This window comes from Myotis myotis, unplaced genomic scaffold (assembly GCF_014108235.1).
Source record: "Myotis myotis isolate mMyoMyo1 unplaced genomic scaffold, mMyoMyo1.p scaffold_m19_p_2, whole genome shotgun sequence".
In the NCBI taxonomy this organism is placed as follows: Eukaryota; Metazoa; Chordata; class Mammalia; order Chiroptera; family Vespertilionidae; genus Myotis; species Myotis myotis.
The window spans coordinates 28,435,169-28,452,533 of record NW_023416324.1 but is presented as its reverse complement, the minus strand read 5'-3'; the positions used below and the strand labels follow the sequence as shown (position 1 = coordinate 28,452,533).

Here is a 17,365-nt window from a genome sequence, read left to right as displayed (position 1 = left end):
AGAGACCACACTCACATCACTTTTTTACAGTACATTGTCATAATTGTTCTATTTTATTTTTAGTTATTTTTGTTAATCTCTTACTGTGCCTATTTATAGATTAAATTTACAGTATATATGTATAGGAAAAGACATAGCACAGAGAGGGTTTGGTACTAGCTGTGGTTTCAGGCATCCACGGGGGGGGGGGGGGGGTGTCTCGTTTTTACCCCCTCTCGTGAGGGGGTCTACTGCACCCTGACTCTGCTGTTTCTCCTCAAGGGCGGGTAGGGGAGAGACACAGAAAAAGGGATGATTTTCTTGCGGACTCGCCAGCTGGGCTCATTATCTGCCATTTTGGGGGCTGCTTGAGGGCCAGGCAGACTAATGATGGCCTGTCTCCTGAGCCCCCGCCTCGCACTCCCACCTGCCAGCTGGCCCTGCCAGGTTCCCTCAGGGCCTTCTTTCCACGTCAGGAACTGTTCTGGGTGTTGGCAAAGGCCTGCCTCCTCTGGCCTCCTGGTCCACGGCAGCCTGGATGTTCCTGGCTGCCCGGAGGCCGGACTGGATGGCAGTGTCGATCCAGCCAGGGGGCAGGCAGGTGTGCTCGCCAGCAAAGTGGATGCGGCCCTCTGGCTGGGAGAGCCGCGGCACATAGTCCTTAGATTGGTAGGGAGTGAACACAGCGAAGGCGCCCCCAACGAGGGGATCCAGAGACCAGTGCTTGAGCACAGAGGAGGGGCACAGGTGCCGCAGCGCCTCCTTGGGCATCTGGTGCACCGCCGCCAGGTCCTCCAGGACGATAGCCACCACCTGCTCGTGCTTCATGGACGCGAAGAAGAGGGAATCGTCGCCCAGCGTGTAGGACGCCAGCAGGACACCCTTGCCGCTGGGAAGGCTGTGGCTGGGGTAGTAGATGTAGCGCGACGGCCCGTCGGTGATGGAGACCCCGCCGTGGATGCCATCCCGCTCCCAGAAGGGCTCCTTACAGGCCAGGACCACCTTGGTAGCGCTGACGTAATGCACCGAGCGCAGCGCGTCCACCTTGTCTAGCGAGAGTGGCGGCCTAAAGGTGATGAGGCTTGTGGCGCGGGCGGAGGCGGAGATGATGACAAAATCCGCTGTGAGGTGGTGCAGTGCAGAGTTGGACTTGCCCACCCGGTAGGAAACGTGGACCTCAGGCCCATCCCTCACTACCAGCTCCACCCTGGAGCCCAGATGGATGGTGCCAGGCTTCAAGCTGGCCCTCAGGGCTTCGGGGAGCTGGTCGAAGCCACCTGTGATCTCGGTAAAGCTGTGGAGGTGAAGAGAGCCGAGGGTGAGGGTGGGAGGCGTGAGGCCAGGTCGCCCCGTCTCCAGCAGGGATCCTGGTCTGAAAGGGGAAGAAGCTAGCTTCATATACATACTTCATACGTCATCTTAAACAGTCTCTGCGAGAGAAGGATTAGCCTTAAATTTTCTAGTTTGGAACACTGACACCAAGAGAAAAGGGTGTTTCCCACGATGACAGGCCGTGGGTTCAGCCACCATGCAATTCTGCATCCCAAGAGGAATCCTACAGACCTGGGTTTGGATTCAGGTTCCAGCCCTTGGCCCAGTTGTGCCAACTTGGCTGTTTCATAATTTCGCTGGGCCGCAGAAGCCTCACTGGCTCTGAATAATGGTACCTACCTTCTAGGTGATCATAGGATTAAATGCCATAATGCTTGGGAAGTGCTTAGGGCAGTGCCTGGCACATAGTAACTGCTCAGTAATCCAAGTTCCCTTTCTCTGCTCTGATTGGAGGAGGGGGCAGATTTGAGTTCTGATTTAGATCAGTCTTACTCATCACTTTTGGAGAAGATGATGTCAGATTTCCCGGACTCTAGGAATGACTTGAATTCAACATCCTCATTCATCATATCCCTGATCATCCTGGCTGCTCCCGGGTTCAGCATCCCTTCTTTCACCAGGTAAGCCTGTGGGGAGGTAGAAATGCCAGATGGAGGGCCCAGTGTATAGGAAGGGGCTTTAGCAGGGCCCAGGTCAGGCCAGGGGTGGGCCTGGACTCCAGGGAGGCAAAGGCATGGCAGTGGGAAGAGAGGTCCTGGTAGGCAGGGGACAACCTCCGGCAGCTACGCTGAGCACCCCATCCCTCCGTCTCTACCTTTGCCTCACTCACCTTGGTGGAGTTAGAAGAGGACATCAGGTGGCTGCAGTTGAAATTTTTCACACTTTGATTGATCTGCAAAAGGGCAGGAAGGGGAAGCAGCTTTAGGTTAAAGCTAATTGTCCAGAAGCAGTATTCCTGGGCTCTCAGGATGTCCCTTTGAAGAGGGAGGAGACAAAACGGTGGGGGAGGGAAGGACCCAAGGAAGACACTTCCAGGAGCTCCTAAATGCTTCTCTTTCTCCTAAAGTCTCCCCTTCGTTTAAAGATGTGTGAAGACTAAAGTTTAAGGTCAAGACATTCACTGCAACCTAGCAGGATTGATTCAATACCACGGGTTCCCTTTCCTTCCATTGCCACTGATCAAGCAATTTCATGGGCCACCCAGGGACAGAGAATATGGGGTTGGGTACCAGGGTTGGGTGGTAGCATTCTTAGGGAGTGTTAGAGGGAAGGCAGACCAATCAGGCGTGTATTGTTTAAGAGTCAGGTGACTGGGTCCATCCACTCACTTGCGTGGTGACTTCAGGCCAGACCCTGCTCTTTCCCATCCCTGGGAGGGGTGAGGCAGGAGGCACGTTGGCAGTGGACTGGTGGGAGAGATTCTCAGCATTCTTGCCCTTCTCTGTGGGGTTCATGGAGTAGCCCAGGATCTCTGGGTTGGCCTTGACCTCTCTCATGCGGTAGCGTTGTCCATTGATGAGGTACCAGGCGTTGTCATTGTAATGGATGAATGTGTTCAGCCTCAGGCCCAGCTTCTTGACATAGGTGTGAACCAGCCTGGAGAAAGTACAGACATCAGCATGACACCCATCCCAATGGCACCGCATTCCTGCTGGCCGCACAATAGGAGCCATTTCCGGGAAAACTAGTTTCTTTATGTGCCCAGGGAACTCAGACTAACTCCTTCCTCATCTCTACCCCTGTGTCTCCTTGCTGTGGCATTAGTTCATTTCCTTCTGTTTTTGCCCTGAGGGAGGTGGGGAGTAGGGAGTTCACCCATCACAGAATGAAGGCCCTTTAGGAAATACCAGTGTACAGGGTTCAAATATAGAACCAGAGGCCTGTTGTTTCAGACAGTATTTGAAATTCCACTTTCCGTTCCTAGGTAAGCTCGAGGCTGTATCTAAAGACTTCTAGTTTGGGCTAATTCACTTGGGTTTTGTTTTAGTTTTTGGTGGTGTTTTGAGGGAAATCTCAGGTTCCGTTTATATTTTAAAAAGAAGTCATATTTTCCCCAGCCTCACGTTTTGATTTCCAGTCAGGCAGAGCATGTGCTGGGGGGTTGGGGCTTGATCCCCAGTAGGGGGTGCAGGAGGCAGCTGATCGATGTTTCCATCTCTCTATCCCTTCCTTTCTTTCTAAAATCAATAAAAATATTTTTTAAAAAAGAGGTCTATGGGACACCAGCTGAGGGGTCTTTTTGTCTTGGAAGCCTCAGGACCAGAGGCCAGGTTCTTTTCCAGGAGCTGGGTACAGTTTTAGGGTTAGGATTAGGGTTTTGAAGTCAAGCATCTTCTTTTGTGCCAGGCATGCCCCTGCTTTTGAGGAGCGTTGTCATTTTCTCCTGGGAGAGTCTTGGGTGAGTCACTTACTATCTCTGAGTCCAGTTTCTTGATTTGTAAGTGGGAAACATAAGAGTATCAAATTGCAATAATGAAATAATGCACATAGTAAGCATTCGGCAAATGGCAGCTGTTATCATTTTTTTTTAATATATTTTATTGATTTTTTACAGAGAGGAAGGGAGAGAGATAGAGAGTTAGAAACATCGATGAGAGAGAAACATCGATCAGCTGCCTCCTGCACATCTCCTGCTGGGGATATGCCCGCAACCCAGGTACATGCCCTTGACCTGAATCGAACCTGGGACCTTTCAGTCCGCAGGCTGACGCTCTATCCACTGAGTCAAACCGGTTTCAGCCAGCTGTTATCATTTGATAGCTCACTGCGGTATAACTGACAGGTAAGAAGCTGCCCATATGTAAAGTATACAATTTGATGAGTTAATGGTCATTATTATCATTATTAGTTTAGGATCTTCCACTTTCTCTGTGACCCTGGGCTCTGAGGATATGGACTGGTCTCTGTCAAGTGGGAGACCAGTGTTAGTCCCGACTTGCAGGATCCGATCCAACGGGACAGTGAATCTGAATGGGCTCTAACTCAATGGCAGCAGGACCCACACTACCTCCTCCCAATCACCCCTACTTATCCTCCCTCCAAACCTTTCCCAGGACTTACCTGTGGGACTTTGGGATTCGCATGGGCCCCAGTTCGTGGTACCAGCCCTCCTCCTTGTTCCTGATTGTGACCACTCGACCCCCAATGCGGTTGCTGGCTTCCAAGACGGAAACCTGGGGTCCCGAGAAGCTGCTGTCATTCCCAGGGCCAGGCTCTCCCTTCTCCACCCTGTACTCCCCCCACCCAGTCACCCAGTCACAGGCTCTAATCTGGATCCCCAGCGCTAGGTCCCCGAATGTGCAAGATAACCAAACCATGGGGATACGGAGCCCTCCGGGAGGGTCCTCAGTATGTGAGTGAGGCAGAAGGTTCCGCGTGGCAGGGGACAGCGTGCCTCTTGGTCTTTACCTGTTAGCAAACCCCTTCTCTACTTTTGTTTCCAGGAGAACACAGGTTGCAGTTAAGGCCGACTCTCAGGGGAGTTTTGAGAAACAATGACTAAGGGCTAAGAGATCCAGTGGGTTACATGCAATTGTTTTCTTGATCTTTTCCCACCCAAGCAAGCAAACCCAGAGGCAAAGGGCTGAGGCCCCTCCAAAGCCGGCTCACCTGGTGGCCAGCGTCCTGCAGGGCCTGGGCTGCCACCAGGCCGGACATGCCAGCTCCCACCACCACCACGCGCCGGGGCAGTGGGGCCGTGTGGAGGCCTTCCTGGGCTGTGACAACGATGGACTCGTACTCAGGGTCCTGGAAGCACTTGGCCAGGTCCTCATGGTGGCCAAGGCAGCTGGGAGTAGCCAACAGGAGCCCCAAGACCAGTATTCCTGGGGCAGAGAAAGGAGTGGGGGCTGTTTTTCTGGGGCCCAGGCGTTTTATCCCACCTGCCCCAGGATGAGCTTGGCTGCGTGAACGCGCGGGGATGGTAAGGCCAGGCAGAGTCTGTTGAATGTGTGGTTGTAAACACTTATGTTTGTGATTGTCTCTGGTGGGTGATTGTGTTGTGTGGGTACGAATGGATGTGCGAACCATGCTGGTGTTAGTTGTGTGATTGTAATTGTGGACTGCAAGCTCATGTGTTTGCACGTGATTGGAAATCATGCAATGTATGCAGATTTGTATTTGACTGTAAATATGCCTGCTTCTGGTGGCGAGTGTGCCTGTGTGTGAGCTTGTCTGTGATACAAGTTGCTGTGACTGTGAGTTGGTGATTGTTGCACTGTATTGTGCCCAGACTGTGCATTGTCTGTGATTTTATGTGAGGGGATGTGTTTGTGGGACAGTGTGTTACCCGAGCAAATGTGTGCATGAATCTGTATGGGACAGCGAGATGGGATGTAGTGTGTGTGTATAAGCCTGGGTGTGTTGGGTGTGTGTTAGCCTGGGTTTGGAAGAGATCATTTGCTTGAGTTGGAGAGAGAATATGGTTGCTTGTGTTCTTGTATTTAATTCTGTGTGTGCATTTGAGTGTGAGGCTAGGTGGGGGGTGCGGGGGGTGGGGGGGGCCTGAAGGTATCTGTGTCCTTTGGGAATATGTACATTTGTGAAAGGATGGTGTGTCCTTTGGGAATATGTACATTTGTGAGAGGATGGTGTGTGTGTGTGTGTGTGTGTGTGTGTGTGTGTGTGTGTGTGTGTGTACGTGAGTGTGTGAAGCACATCTCCCCAGGGAAGGGAGTGGAGGAATTGTGACCAGGTTCTCAGTGACATCACTAGCCCCGGGGACCTTGGCAGTCCTGTCCCTCTTCCCCAGCCTCACAGTGTTTTTTCCAAAGCCTTCCGGGTTTCTAACGTGCAGCCGAGATTGAAACCAGTGTTGGTATAGAACATGCAATACATCCTGTTGCCTGTTCTTAAAGGGAAAGCCAGGAGCTGGGGCACGTTGTGCCCCCTTGCACTTGTGGGATTGGGGCAGGTGAGAACGCTTGGTCTAGTCTTTGTACAGGCGGGACCACCGAGGTTCACAAGAGAAAAGGGATCTCCAGGGGCTGCCCTTGAGAAGAGGCAAGCCACCCAGCTGTTCCCAGTGCAGGCCCTTCCCAATGCCAAGAGAGCCTCCTGCAGGGGTGGCTCCTCAGAAAAGTGGGGAGGGTACCCATGCCTCAGCCTCGCCCTCTTTCCCTCCCCCAGGCCTACTTCAGCCTCATTAATCCATTCTCCACCCCTGACACATTTTTCCATCTCCCTGGGCTGCCACAATTCCTCTCTCAGACCCCATGCCCTTTCTCTTGAATGGGCCCAGCCCCCAGACTCATTCCTATATCCATTCTCTTGACTCACTTTCAATACCCGGACCTCCCCATAGCCCCTAGTCTAGTTCCTGTCGCATCTCAGTCCCCATCCTCCTTCCCCTTGCGTGACCCTATATCCAGACTCCCCTTTGGATCCATCTCAACTCCCTCAGCCCATCCCACCCCTGGATATAGCTCTTGTCCCTGTTTCAGAGTTCAATCCCTCCTTCTGCTGGTGCCTCTCTCAGACGTAGAGAAAGGACTCCACTTACCCCTCATCTTGGCCATGGACTTGCAGCTCATGATGGGCCCTGGGCGGCTCTCCCTCTTTATGAGCAGCCAGCTTCACCCTGGCAGTAGCTGGCCTCATCCCACCAGCCTGCCCAGGGCACTATTGGCTGTGCCAAGCACAGAAAGAAGTATGCCCTCAAGGCCTGGGCTGTCAGGTGAGATGTCCACAGTGACTCAGTCCCATTCCCAGCCTCATCTTCTGCATCCCCACCTTCCACCAGGCCTGTCTCCCTTCCCAGAGAAACCACTTCTCCCAGCCCAGACCCTGGCACCGCACCTGAGTGCCAATGTGCAGGAGGAACCTCATTTTTTTTTTCTCAGAAAAGATGTGTGGGAGGGATCATAGAGGACCAAGTCCTCGCATGATTTGAAAATGCCTTCATTTTTAACTGACTTTATTGTTAAGGTTCATCTTAGTTTTTATTGATATTGACTTGACTGAGTACAGAATTCTACCATTTTCACTGGATCTGGGAAGGCTCAAACACTGTGCCCCAAGCCTCTACAGGGAATTCGACCTGCAAGAACATTCTTGTGCACAGTTCATGTCTGTGCTCCCGAATGTCTTCAATTTTTTAGAGTCCTGTGTTCTGGATAAAGTCTAATGCTAATTCTGTTTCTTGTTTGTGTGTGTGTTTGTTTATTTGTTGCAAGTAATCTCTCGTCTTCCCCACAACTGGAAGCATATAAGGATTTTCTCTTTTTCATAATTCTGAAATTACATGAAGACATGTTTGGATGTCAATTCTCCCCCCTCCCCCACCATCCCACCCCCGAGTCATCTGGCTGGCAGACAGGGTTCTTTGGGTCTGAAGACGTAAGACTTTGCCAGCTCCGGCAATTATCTTCCTATTTTTATCAGTTATTTCTATTTTTATCCTAAATTCCTAGTAGGCTGGATTGGAATCTTTTATTTTTTCCTTATACTTTCATTTCTTTATCATTTTATCTAAATTTTTAAAGTGACATTATATAAATTGTGTTGTACTGGGTGTATTCTGCAACTTGTTTTTCTTTTATATATATCCCATTGGAATTAATAACTACTTAATTATTTACGGCCTGAGAAGGCAGTGGGGCTCCTGTTGGAGAATGATGTCTATGGAGACAAAGGAAGGGCCTGCCCTGGGGGTTCTGCAGAAGGAGACCACGGCTGGGCTGGGAGCAGGAGCTGTGATGCACAGACCTGTGTTGTGCAGGAGAGGCCAGGGCAGTGATCCCCTGAACTCAGGTGCACCCCGACTACACCCCACCCCCAGATTGAGGATGAACACCATGCCCCAGGCCTCTAAGCAGAATTTGATCTGTAGAACATTCTTGTGCACAGTTCATGTCTGCGCTCTGGACCACTTGAACGGACTGGTCTCCAAGTGGCTCTTGAGACAAGATAGTTTTGTCCACATCAACAGAAGGGGGGCTGATGTTGCTGACGACGATTCGGGGAAGGTCAAAGCCTCTGGAAGCATCTTTCGTGGCACCATTGAATGTACCCTGGCCCTCATGGTGCTCACAATCCCCTCCAAACACACAGGTACCCACGCATATCGAGCATGTGTGTGTAATCCCACAGACCCATGTCCCCACCTCATTTCACACTTCACTGGTCAGTGTGTGCCCCCAGGTATGGGGTCAAGAGACTCCCCCTCATTGTCAAGGAGAGCTGGAGAATGAGCCCTGGAATGATCCTTCAGTATTATCCTGCCTGTTCACTCTCCCCCACAGCCCACCCCTACACACACACACCCCTCTTTGTCCTTCATGCAGGGTAATCCTGGGGCTGAATTAGGAGGTTTGGGCCAGGCTCACTAGAGATCAAAAGCACTTTGGGAGGGAATGTCCTCAGAATGGGAGCAGCTGCCCCTCCTCCATCACACCCACCAGCAGCCCATTCCAGAGAGAACTCCCATCCCCCATCAAAGCATCTAAATGTGAGGCCAGAGGACCTCCCAGGATAGCTGCTCAGGCCTTGGCAGAACTAGGAGCTATGTTTTAGGGGGTGGGGGTATTGGCTGCCTCAGTTTTCTCATCAGTACAGTGGGAAACAGAGCCAATCCCTGTGACCTGGGCCCCTCCAATTCTGACTTCTGCTTTGGAGCTGATCAGTAGACCTAGGGAGTGTGTTCTTTGTGCTCACACAAACCTTCTGCCCTTGCAATCCGGCCTAGAACACCCATTCCTGGAGAGGGAATGCTGGGAACAGCAAAGAGAAGTTCTGAGGCACCAAAGAGCCTGTACAGTCTCCTCTAGGTCAACTAGGGAGGAGTGAAACCAGGTCCCTGCCCTGGGAATGTCCAGGCCACTGAGCAGCAGTCATGTACATACACAAATCAGACACAGGGCTGCAGCCCCACGTGCTGAGGGCTCAAGACTGGTGTTTGGAGAGGAAAGGAAGGCTCCCCCAGTACATACAGGCTGGGTACGGGGCTCCCCCAGCAGATCCAGGGGTTCCCAAAGGTGTGGACAGAGTCGACGAAGAATGAAGGACACAGAGACAGCATTCAGTTGATCAGCATAGCCAGGTTCTCCAGCCAGGCTCTGTGTTTATTGTCTTGTTACATCTGTATTTATACCAGTTGATTTTAATCCTATCAATTGTATTCCAAAGGTTAGGGCGTTTCTTATCTCCATTCCAAGGTTACTCTATTGTTATATTAAGCTACAAGGAAGTAACTGAAGGAGATTAGCCTAAGTAAAGATTATGTAGTTTAAGCGTGATTGTTCATATTTAACATGATTAGCTACGCGCCTGGCACTTAGTTAAGGGGTTTTATTCCCTCCCTAACTTCAGGGAAAAATCCTCACATGGGGAAACAACCTTTCTCGGGGAGGTGGTCCTGTTTAAAACACATAGTGTTAAGAGGAGGAGCAAACATATGCCATATATCCCAGGTCCCTTGAAACATAAGCTGTGCAGATGTTTCTTCCCTGCAGCGACTGTGTCAAGCAGCAAGGGTGGACTGGCATCTGGCAGGTACACAAATGGCTCTCAGTACTGTATGGCGACTGAATGAAGAACCACACAAGTGGATGGATGAATGAACATCAGAGGCCATGAATTCATGTGGGTTGGAACCCTCTGCTTGCCCAGGATGAGACTTCTTGGGGATTGTCACTGCTCTGACCCTGGTGTGCATCCTCAACACCCAGCAGGCTGCAGCTCCCCAGGAGGGGCCAGGACACCCTTTGATACAGCCACCAGGTGAGCAAGCTGTGCTTGGTGAACATTCTTGAGAGTGGAGTATGGATGGCCACCTCCCCACCAGACTGAGAACTCTTCGCAGGCTCTGCAGTGTCTGGCTCAGATTTCTGCTGCCCTCCATCCCAGTGTTCACTACAGTGTGAGGCACTGTGCCAAGAGACAAGGCTCTGGATCACAGGCAGGCCTGGCCACTTTCTGATTATGTGGCCTTAGGTCGTCACTGCTCTCTCAGCCTAAGTTTCCTTATATAAAGTGCAGACAAAACTGCCTTCTTTGATTTACTAGATGTGGGTTTGTTACCATCATAACTAGCTGGTTAATATTAATAATAGGAAGAAAGCAAAGGAGAGGCCAGACATTGTAAGTATGGTCATCTGGGCAGCTTCACCAGGAAGCTGCAATTTCACACTTCTCAAGGGACCACCTGTCCATTCCCTGCAAATCACAGGGGGAAGGGGTCCAACAAAGGGGAAGATGGGCGCATGCTCCGTGAAGTTGGGGTGATGTCGGGAAGGTGCTTGCTTGTCAGTCTAGCCTGGGGAACAAAGATTATTGGCCAGAATGACAGAGCCACTGCAAGCATGTGAAATCCTGAAGGCTTAATTGGTGAAGCTCCTGGTTATAACCCTGAGACAAAGAGTTACCTCTCTCTTGTTCCTCTGGCTTCACTCTGCTTCCTTGCACTCGCTTGCTCCATGACCCACGCTAGCATGCCATATGGCCCATGCAGACCCCACACACAATGGACAGCGGCTTGAGCACAAGCTACGCTAGCCAAAGGCAGGACTGGACTGTGCTGTAATACGGAGCAAAGACTCTGGGCGGTGGCTTTAATTCTAGCTCTACTACAGACAAAATGGGAATCTATGACAGAATGGAGGGCGATGAGATCATGGAGGGGAGCTCCCTTCATGTTATGTCATCAATAAAGCTTTCCAGGACACCTCATCCTCCCATGGGGGCCTCAGGAAATTCTTGTTCCTGCTGCACCCCAAGAAGCCCACTTCCACCAGCAACAGGCGGGGACACAGAGGGCACCTCACCAATAACAGGGTCACTACTCCTCCCTCCACATCCCTGTCCCTCAGAGCCCAGGATCTTCCTTCACCTGTCACCCTCTTACCCACTCCTCCCTTTATGTCTGCCTTTATACCTGCACTTGCAGGTCTCTGAGAGCAGGAACTGGGTCTCCATCATCTCTGTCCTCTATTGCCCAGGATTGCCCAACACATGATCGAGCACATGGCAGTGGAAGTAAATGTTCACTGAATGGTTAAGTGATGAGTGAGAGCATTTGTTTAACCAGAAAGGTGTTAACCAAAAGTCTGCCATTCCAAATGGGATATGGATATTTAAATGTTTATTAAGAAATAAATGACTCAGAACCTTTGACCCTCCCCCTTTTCTTGCCCAAGAGATTCAGACAGAAATCTGCTTGAGGAAGGAGATCTTAGGATGCTGCCTCTGCCCAATATGAACTACGTATGGTAAACAAGGCAGCTTCAGGCAGGTGCCTGTTAGCTAGGCACTCCCTGTGCCCCATTGTTTCTGAGTTCCCCAGCAAGGATTTTCCTGCCATGTATGTTCTGCTCTTCCTCAACCACCTGTGAATCCCCCCTACCCTTCTGAAATCTAATATCCTATGTTTCCTCCCCCTTTCTTCTTTTTCCAAAAATGTCGTGTACACCCAATGTTGCCTGGCTGTCTTTGGTATTTTCACGTATGTATCATGTCTATGTGACTTCCCCATGAGCATGTATTAAACTTTTATTTTCTCCTGTTAATCTGTCTCTGTTAATTTGGTTATTAGCCCACCAAAAGCACATAGAAGGCGGGAGGAAAAGTATTAATATTTTTTGGTCCCCACGCCCCTCTCCCAGGGCTGTGCAAACATGAGGGCTTTTGTCGATGTAGCAGTATTTTATATCATAGAAGTTCAGGACTAGAACATATCTTACAGATGAACTGAACACCCACGACCACCTGACAGATGAGGAAGCTGAGACTGTGGAGCAGACTGCCAGAGGTCACTCATGGAGGCTGTGCTGATTGGTCCTGCTTGCAGCCCATCTAAAGTCTCCTGGCTCACTGGAGACAAGGGCTTCCTCCATGGCCCCTCCCAGGTCATTCTCCTCAGACCATCCTCCCACCTTGCATGGCTCAAGCCAGTGTACACACAGGGAAGACCAACTCCAGAGCCCCTGCCTTACTCCTGGTCACTGCCTTCCTCAAGACACCTGGGAGCCATGAGTGCTGAAGATGGGGCACTGCTGTAAGGAGGCTGTGCAGTCTGAGTGCACTGTGGAAGGCAGCGGCAATGAGAGCAGCCTGTGCAGGTTCTACTAGCCAGAAGCTTAGCTGGGGAGTTCCCAGTAGAGCCCAGGGCAATGCATTTAGCTTGGACGTCAGAGCCAGACCAACCTGACTTTGACTCCTGACTCTGATAGTGAATTACCTCTTCTATGAGCTTGTTGTCTCACCTGGAATGTAGGAATATTAATCCTTACCTGATAATATAGATATGACTCAATAAGAACATAAGCAAAAGAGTCTATTATGGATTGAATATTTATATCCTTCCCAAGTTTATATGTTGGAGTCCTGACTCCTAGTGTGAGTGTATTTGGAGATGGGGCCACTAAGGAAGTAACTAAAGTTAAATGAAATCAGAAGGGTGGGGTCCTGATCTGATAGGATTCGTGCCCTTATAAGAAAAGTCAGCTCATGAGCGTGCTGCCCCCTGACTCCTACAGACAGAGGTAAGGCCATGTGGGGACATAGCAAGAAGGCAGATCTATAAATCAGGAAAAAGGACTCTCACCAGAAATGGACTACGCTGGCACCTTGAATTTGTTATCACACAGAAAGAGTTAAACTAGTAGAGTTGAACACTAAACACCAAGAATTGCGGTGGAGAAATATTGGTTATTTTATTTATTATGAACTAGGGGCCCAGTGCATGAATTCATGCACCTTGAAAGGAAATGTGGGCTGCGAGTCTACAGTAGGCACAGGGGCAGGTCTTGGCCCATCCTCTATGCCCCCACTGGGCTCCTCCCACCACAGTCCTGGTCCCTTATCTGCTGGGAGCCCCCATTCCTGCCATTGCCCCTCCCACATGCTGATGGCACCAGCACCACTCACACCACTGACTGCATAGAGCAGTGATGGCAAACCTATGACATGTGTGTCAGAGGTGACATGTGAACTCAGTTTTTTGGTTGAGTTTTCTTTTTAAATGGCATTTAAATATATTAAATAAATATCAAAAATATAAATCTTTGTTTTACTATGGTTGCAAATATCAAAAAATTTCTATATGTGACACGGCACCAGAGTTTAGTTAGGGTTTTTCAAAATGCTGACACACCGAGCTCAAAAGGTTCGCCATCACTGGCATAGAGTAATTGGGGCCGGCTCCAGCACTGGGTGTGAGTGGGGCCAGCACCTTCAGCGGGTGCGAGTGGCGGCTGCTGCCCTGATCACCCCTCAGGAGCAGGGTGAGGTGGAGAAGCCCTCAGGGGCAATCAGGGCCAACAGCCGCCACTTGCACCTATTGATGGTGCTGAGTGATCAGGACCCGCACTGGGAACCAGCAGCAAGTGTGAGCAGCACTCCTGTGCCAGCTGCAGGTGCGAGTGGGGCAGGTGCTGGCAGTGGGTGCGAGTGGTGGCAGATCTGGAACCGGCAGCGGGTGCGAGTGCGGGGCAGGACTGCGGTGTGCGGGAGCAAAGAATTTTCAGTAACCACCAGCGGCTTGCCCCGATGACAGTGACTGGTGCCCCACCTTGGTCTGGCGCCCTCGCTCACCTGCTCCACCATCCTGTTGCAGCTAATGCCCGCCATGTTCCGCACACGCCCCCTGGTGGTTAGTGCACGTCATAGCGACCGGTTGTTTGGTTGTTACAGTTGTTCCACCGTTGGGTCTATTTGCATATTAGCTGTTACAGAGTAGAAACATTTTTTAGGCCTGCTTATTTACCTAGCCACCTCACCCAGGTAATTGAGCCTGTGCTAAGTTTCTAGGAACTGAGCTCACACCTGAGCAACGGCCTACAAAGAACAAACAGATCAACGCACCTGAGCAACGGCCTACAAAGCACAGACAGATCGCAATTAAGAACAGTCCTGACCTTTAAATTACCCAGAAATGAGTAACAGGAGGAGGATGAATAGCTTGGCTAAAATTACGCAATGAGCTTTTGTAACTTGGCTTTGCTTGCTATGGGAACCTGAGCACGGATGTAGTTGTCCCCTTTGAATATTGGACTCTGCAGATGGTCGGGGCCACTTCTCTCTTGGGCTTCTCGAGTGGAGGAGCGGACACTGGCCAGTCAATAAAGGCTCTAAATTTTAATCCGTCTGGAGTTTTGGTCATTCTGTCGCTCGCGCTCCACCACATTAGCCTTTTATTATATAGGATGGCGCCATCTAGGAGAATGGAAGGTAATGCTCAAAAGCCCGAACTCTCTGATGGCACATAAGATACAGCTACATAGGGCAAAACTCCCAAGTCGCAGAGGGTGAAGGCTTCAGGGTCGTGTTGGAAGCTGATTGGTTGGAGGTGAGCTAAGGGTAATAAATCATTTCTCCAGATCTTGAGGACAGTTCAGAGGTCTGTTCTGCAGCCCCGCTGTCTTGTTTCGTGGAAAAGTAGCCGGAAGATCATTCCACCTTGGGCTCAGTTGCTGAAACATAACGTAGGTCAACAGGTTATCTTTAGCCGGCCAGGGGCCTGTATCTTGTGATCATTAGTCAGGTCCGGGCAATGTCTTCTGCTGCCTTGGGGGTTGCTGATGATCCTGGGGAAAGGCTAGGTAGGATTTAAAGCTAAATATGGTCAAAGTCATAAGGACTCTCAGTTTCAATCTCAGAGTTCTAGCCCCCAGAACTGTGAGAAAATGCACGTCTGTTGTTTAAGCCACCTGGCCTGTGGTATTCTGTTATGGCCGCCCAAGCTCATACAGTATCTAAATAAGTAGGAGGCATAATCGTTCTCTCTCTTGACAGCCTCCTATTTCCCCTCTACTCCCAGAAGGACCAAGGAAGGAATCCTGGCCTGCCGCTCCTTCTCCCACAGATCAGAGGCCATTGAAAGGAGGGGAGTGGCATGGGTTGTAGTAAACTGAAAGTGATGCCCCAAAAGACATCCATGTCAAAGCCCAGGAACCTGTGAGTGTTACCTTTTATGCCAAAACATGAGATTAAGTTAAGGAACTTGAGAAGACGAGCATTTCCTGAGCTGTCCGGCTGGGCCCGAACCCCAGCACAAGTGTTCTTTTTCTTTTTTTTAAATTGACTTTTGAGAGAGAAGAAAGGAGAGGGAGGGAGAGAGAGAAACATCAATGTGAGAGAGAAACATCTATGGGTTGCCTCCTATTCTCGTCCTGAAGGGGAATCTAACCCGAAATCTGGGTCTGTGCCCTGACCGATGATCATCAACCCAGGGATCCTTCAGTGCACAGGACAACACGCAACCAACTGAGCCACGCCACCCAGAGCACAGTGTCCTTATAAGAGAGAGGCAGAGGGACAGGCAGAGAGGGGAGACATGGAGTACATGGAGAAGACGTGTACATGGAGAAGACGTGTACATGGAGAAGACATGTGTGCATGTGAAGATGGAGGCAGAGGTTGGAGTGATGTAGCCACAAGCCAGGAACACCTGCAGCCACCAGAAACGGGAAGAGGCAAGGAAAAGATTCTTCCCTGGAATGCTGTCAGAATTCCAAACTACAAAACCCGGAGAGAACACATTTTCTATTGTTTTAAGCTACCCAGTGTGTGGAAATTTGCTACAGCAGGCACAGAAAACTAATCTTGGTTTATTGGTCTGGCTCCAACTCAGCCAGTCCCCTGCCTCTGTATCTCTATTTCTTAGCCAAACCTGGACTTAGACCCCCAGGTCCTCACCCACTAAGCCCTAAAGCCTGACTCTGGGTGGGATGGGACCCCTGCCACCCACAAGCTTGTCTGGGTCACAGTTGCCACCTGCTCCCTGGCCCTGCCTACCTCCATTGGACTGCAGCACAAGTGTCTCTGCCCATCAGAACCCAGTGGGAGTGGGAGGTGGGCATGCCTGCTGGGAGCAAGTACTACTTACAGGGGAAAACACTAACTTGGGAAAATAGGAGGCCTATGTTGATATTTTGCCTCTATATGAACATGAGCTCTGCAGGCCACAGTTATCTCACTTGCTAAGTGCCTGGATGGAGTGCATGATTTCTCTGGGCCTTTCAGTTCTGACTGTAAATGAGAACAGAAGAGGGTGATAGAGCTTGGAAGGGAGGAGGGAGATAATCAATACCAACCACAGACATGTTGAATTCCATAAATGGGGCTTGGTTTCTCTCACAGATTACAGGAGGAGCAATGATAGGGTCACAGAGTGATTCAAGGAGGAGGCAGAGCCAAGGGTTGGAGGTATGCATGAGAGATGTCCATTTCATATGAGGTGTCCATCACAGGGCCCACTCATCTTACTCCTGTCAAGGGAGATTGCTCTGTCCCCAACCCCCAAAGCCGAAGTAGGTGGATCTAACCCGAAATCTGGGTATCTAACCTGAAATCTGGATTTGGACCATGGAACCTGTCCTTAGTGGAGAACCAACTAGAATAAGGGAGGACCTGACCACCTAGTTAGGGTTTCTTGGCAACCAAAGACATGGAGGGAAAAGATGAAATAGTCCAAACCAGATGGTCACACTTGAGAAATTCAACAGAGAAACATGGGCAAACATGACAGAAAAATGGAAGCAAGAAGTCACACTCTGAAGAAGTCCAGAGACCTGAGCCTGTCCGAGTGATTGAAAAGAGAAATTAGCCAGCAGAGTGAGGTGAAGCGAACTGGGGTGGGAGTCACGTTGTTGTGTTCATCTTGACCTGTAAGAGGAAAAGTCCATGAACTCCTGCTACTGGTGGTCCTAACGGTTCCTAGTGTGGAGGGGAAAGATCACAGACTTAGAATGAACAAGAACTTGGTTTGTTAAAAGTAGACTGCAGAATAGGAGCAGCATGCTCCCAAACCAGGAATTGAGGACTACCACAGCGGTTTCCTAACTCATCAAATTACAGCTTCTAAAAGCTAACAGAACTGAGTTTAGCAAGGTCCCAGGATATGGTCAATATTCTGAATCCAATTATATTTCTACACACTAGCAAATAAACAACTGGACACTGAAATTTAAAAAAATATTTTAAAACTGCATCCAAAAAATTAAATACTTAGTGATACATTTAACAAAATAGATGCAAGATGTGTGTATTAGTTATCTACTGCTGTGTAACAAATCATCCCAAACTTAGTGGTTTAAAACAACAAACATTCACTAGCTCA

General features: G+C 50.1%; 1 protein-coding gene across 1 annotated transcript; it reads right to left on the bottom strand.

Annotated features, from left to right (window-relative positions):
- Positions 1–432: 432 nt before the first annotated feature.
- On the bottom strand, positions 433–6,842 carry LOC118675115 (L-amino-acid oxidase-like). The gene is made up of 7 exons (XM_036347299.1): positions 6,812–6,842; positions 4,921–5,135; positions 4,372–4,484; positions 2,640–2,907; positions 2,141–2,203; positions 1,804–1,937; positions 433–1,273 (listed from the first exon to the last, which is right to left on the bottom strand). The coding sequence occupies exons 1-7, from the start codon at positions 6,840–6,842 to the stop codon at positions 433–435; spliced, it is 1,665 nt and encodes a 554-aa protein (XP_036203192.1).
- Between the last annotated feature and the right edge of the window lie 10,523 nt (positions 6,843–17,365).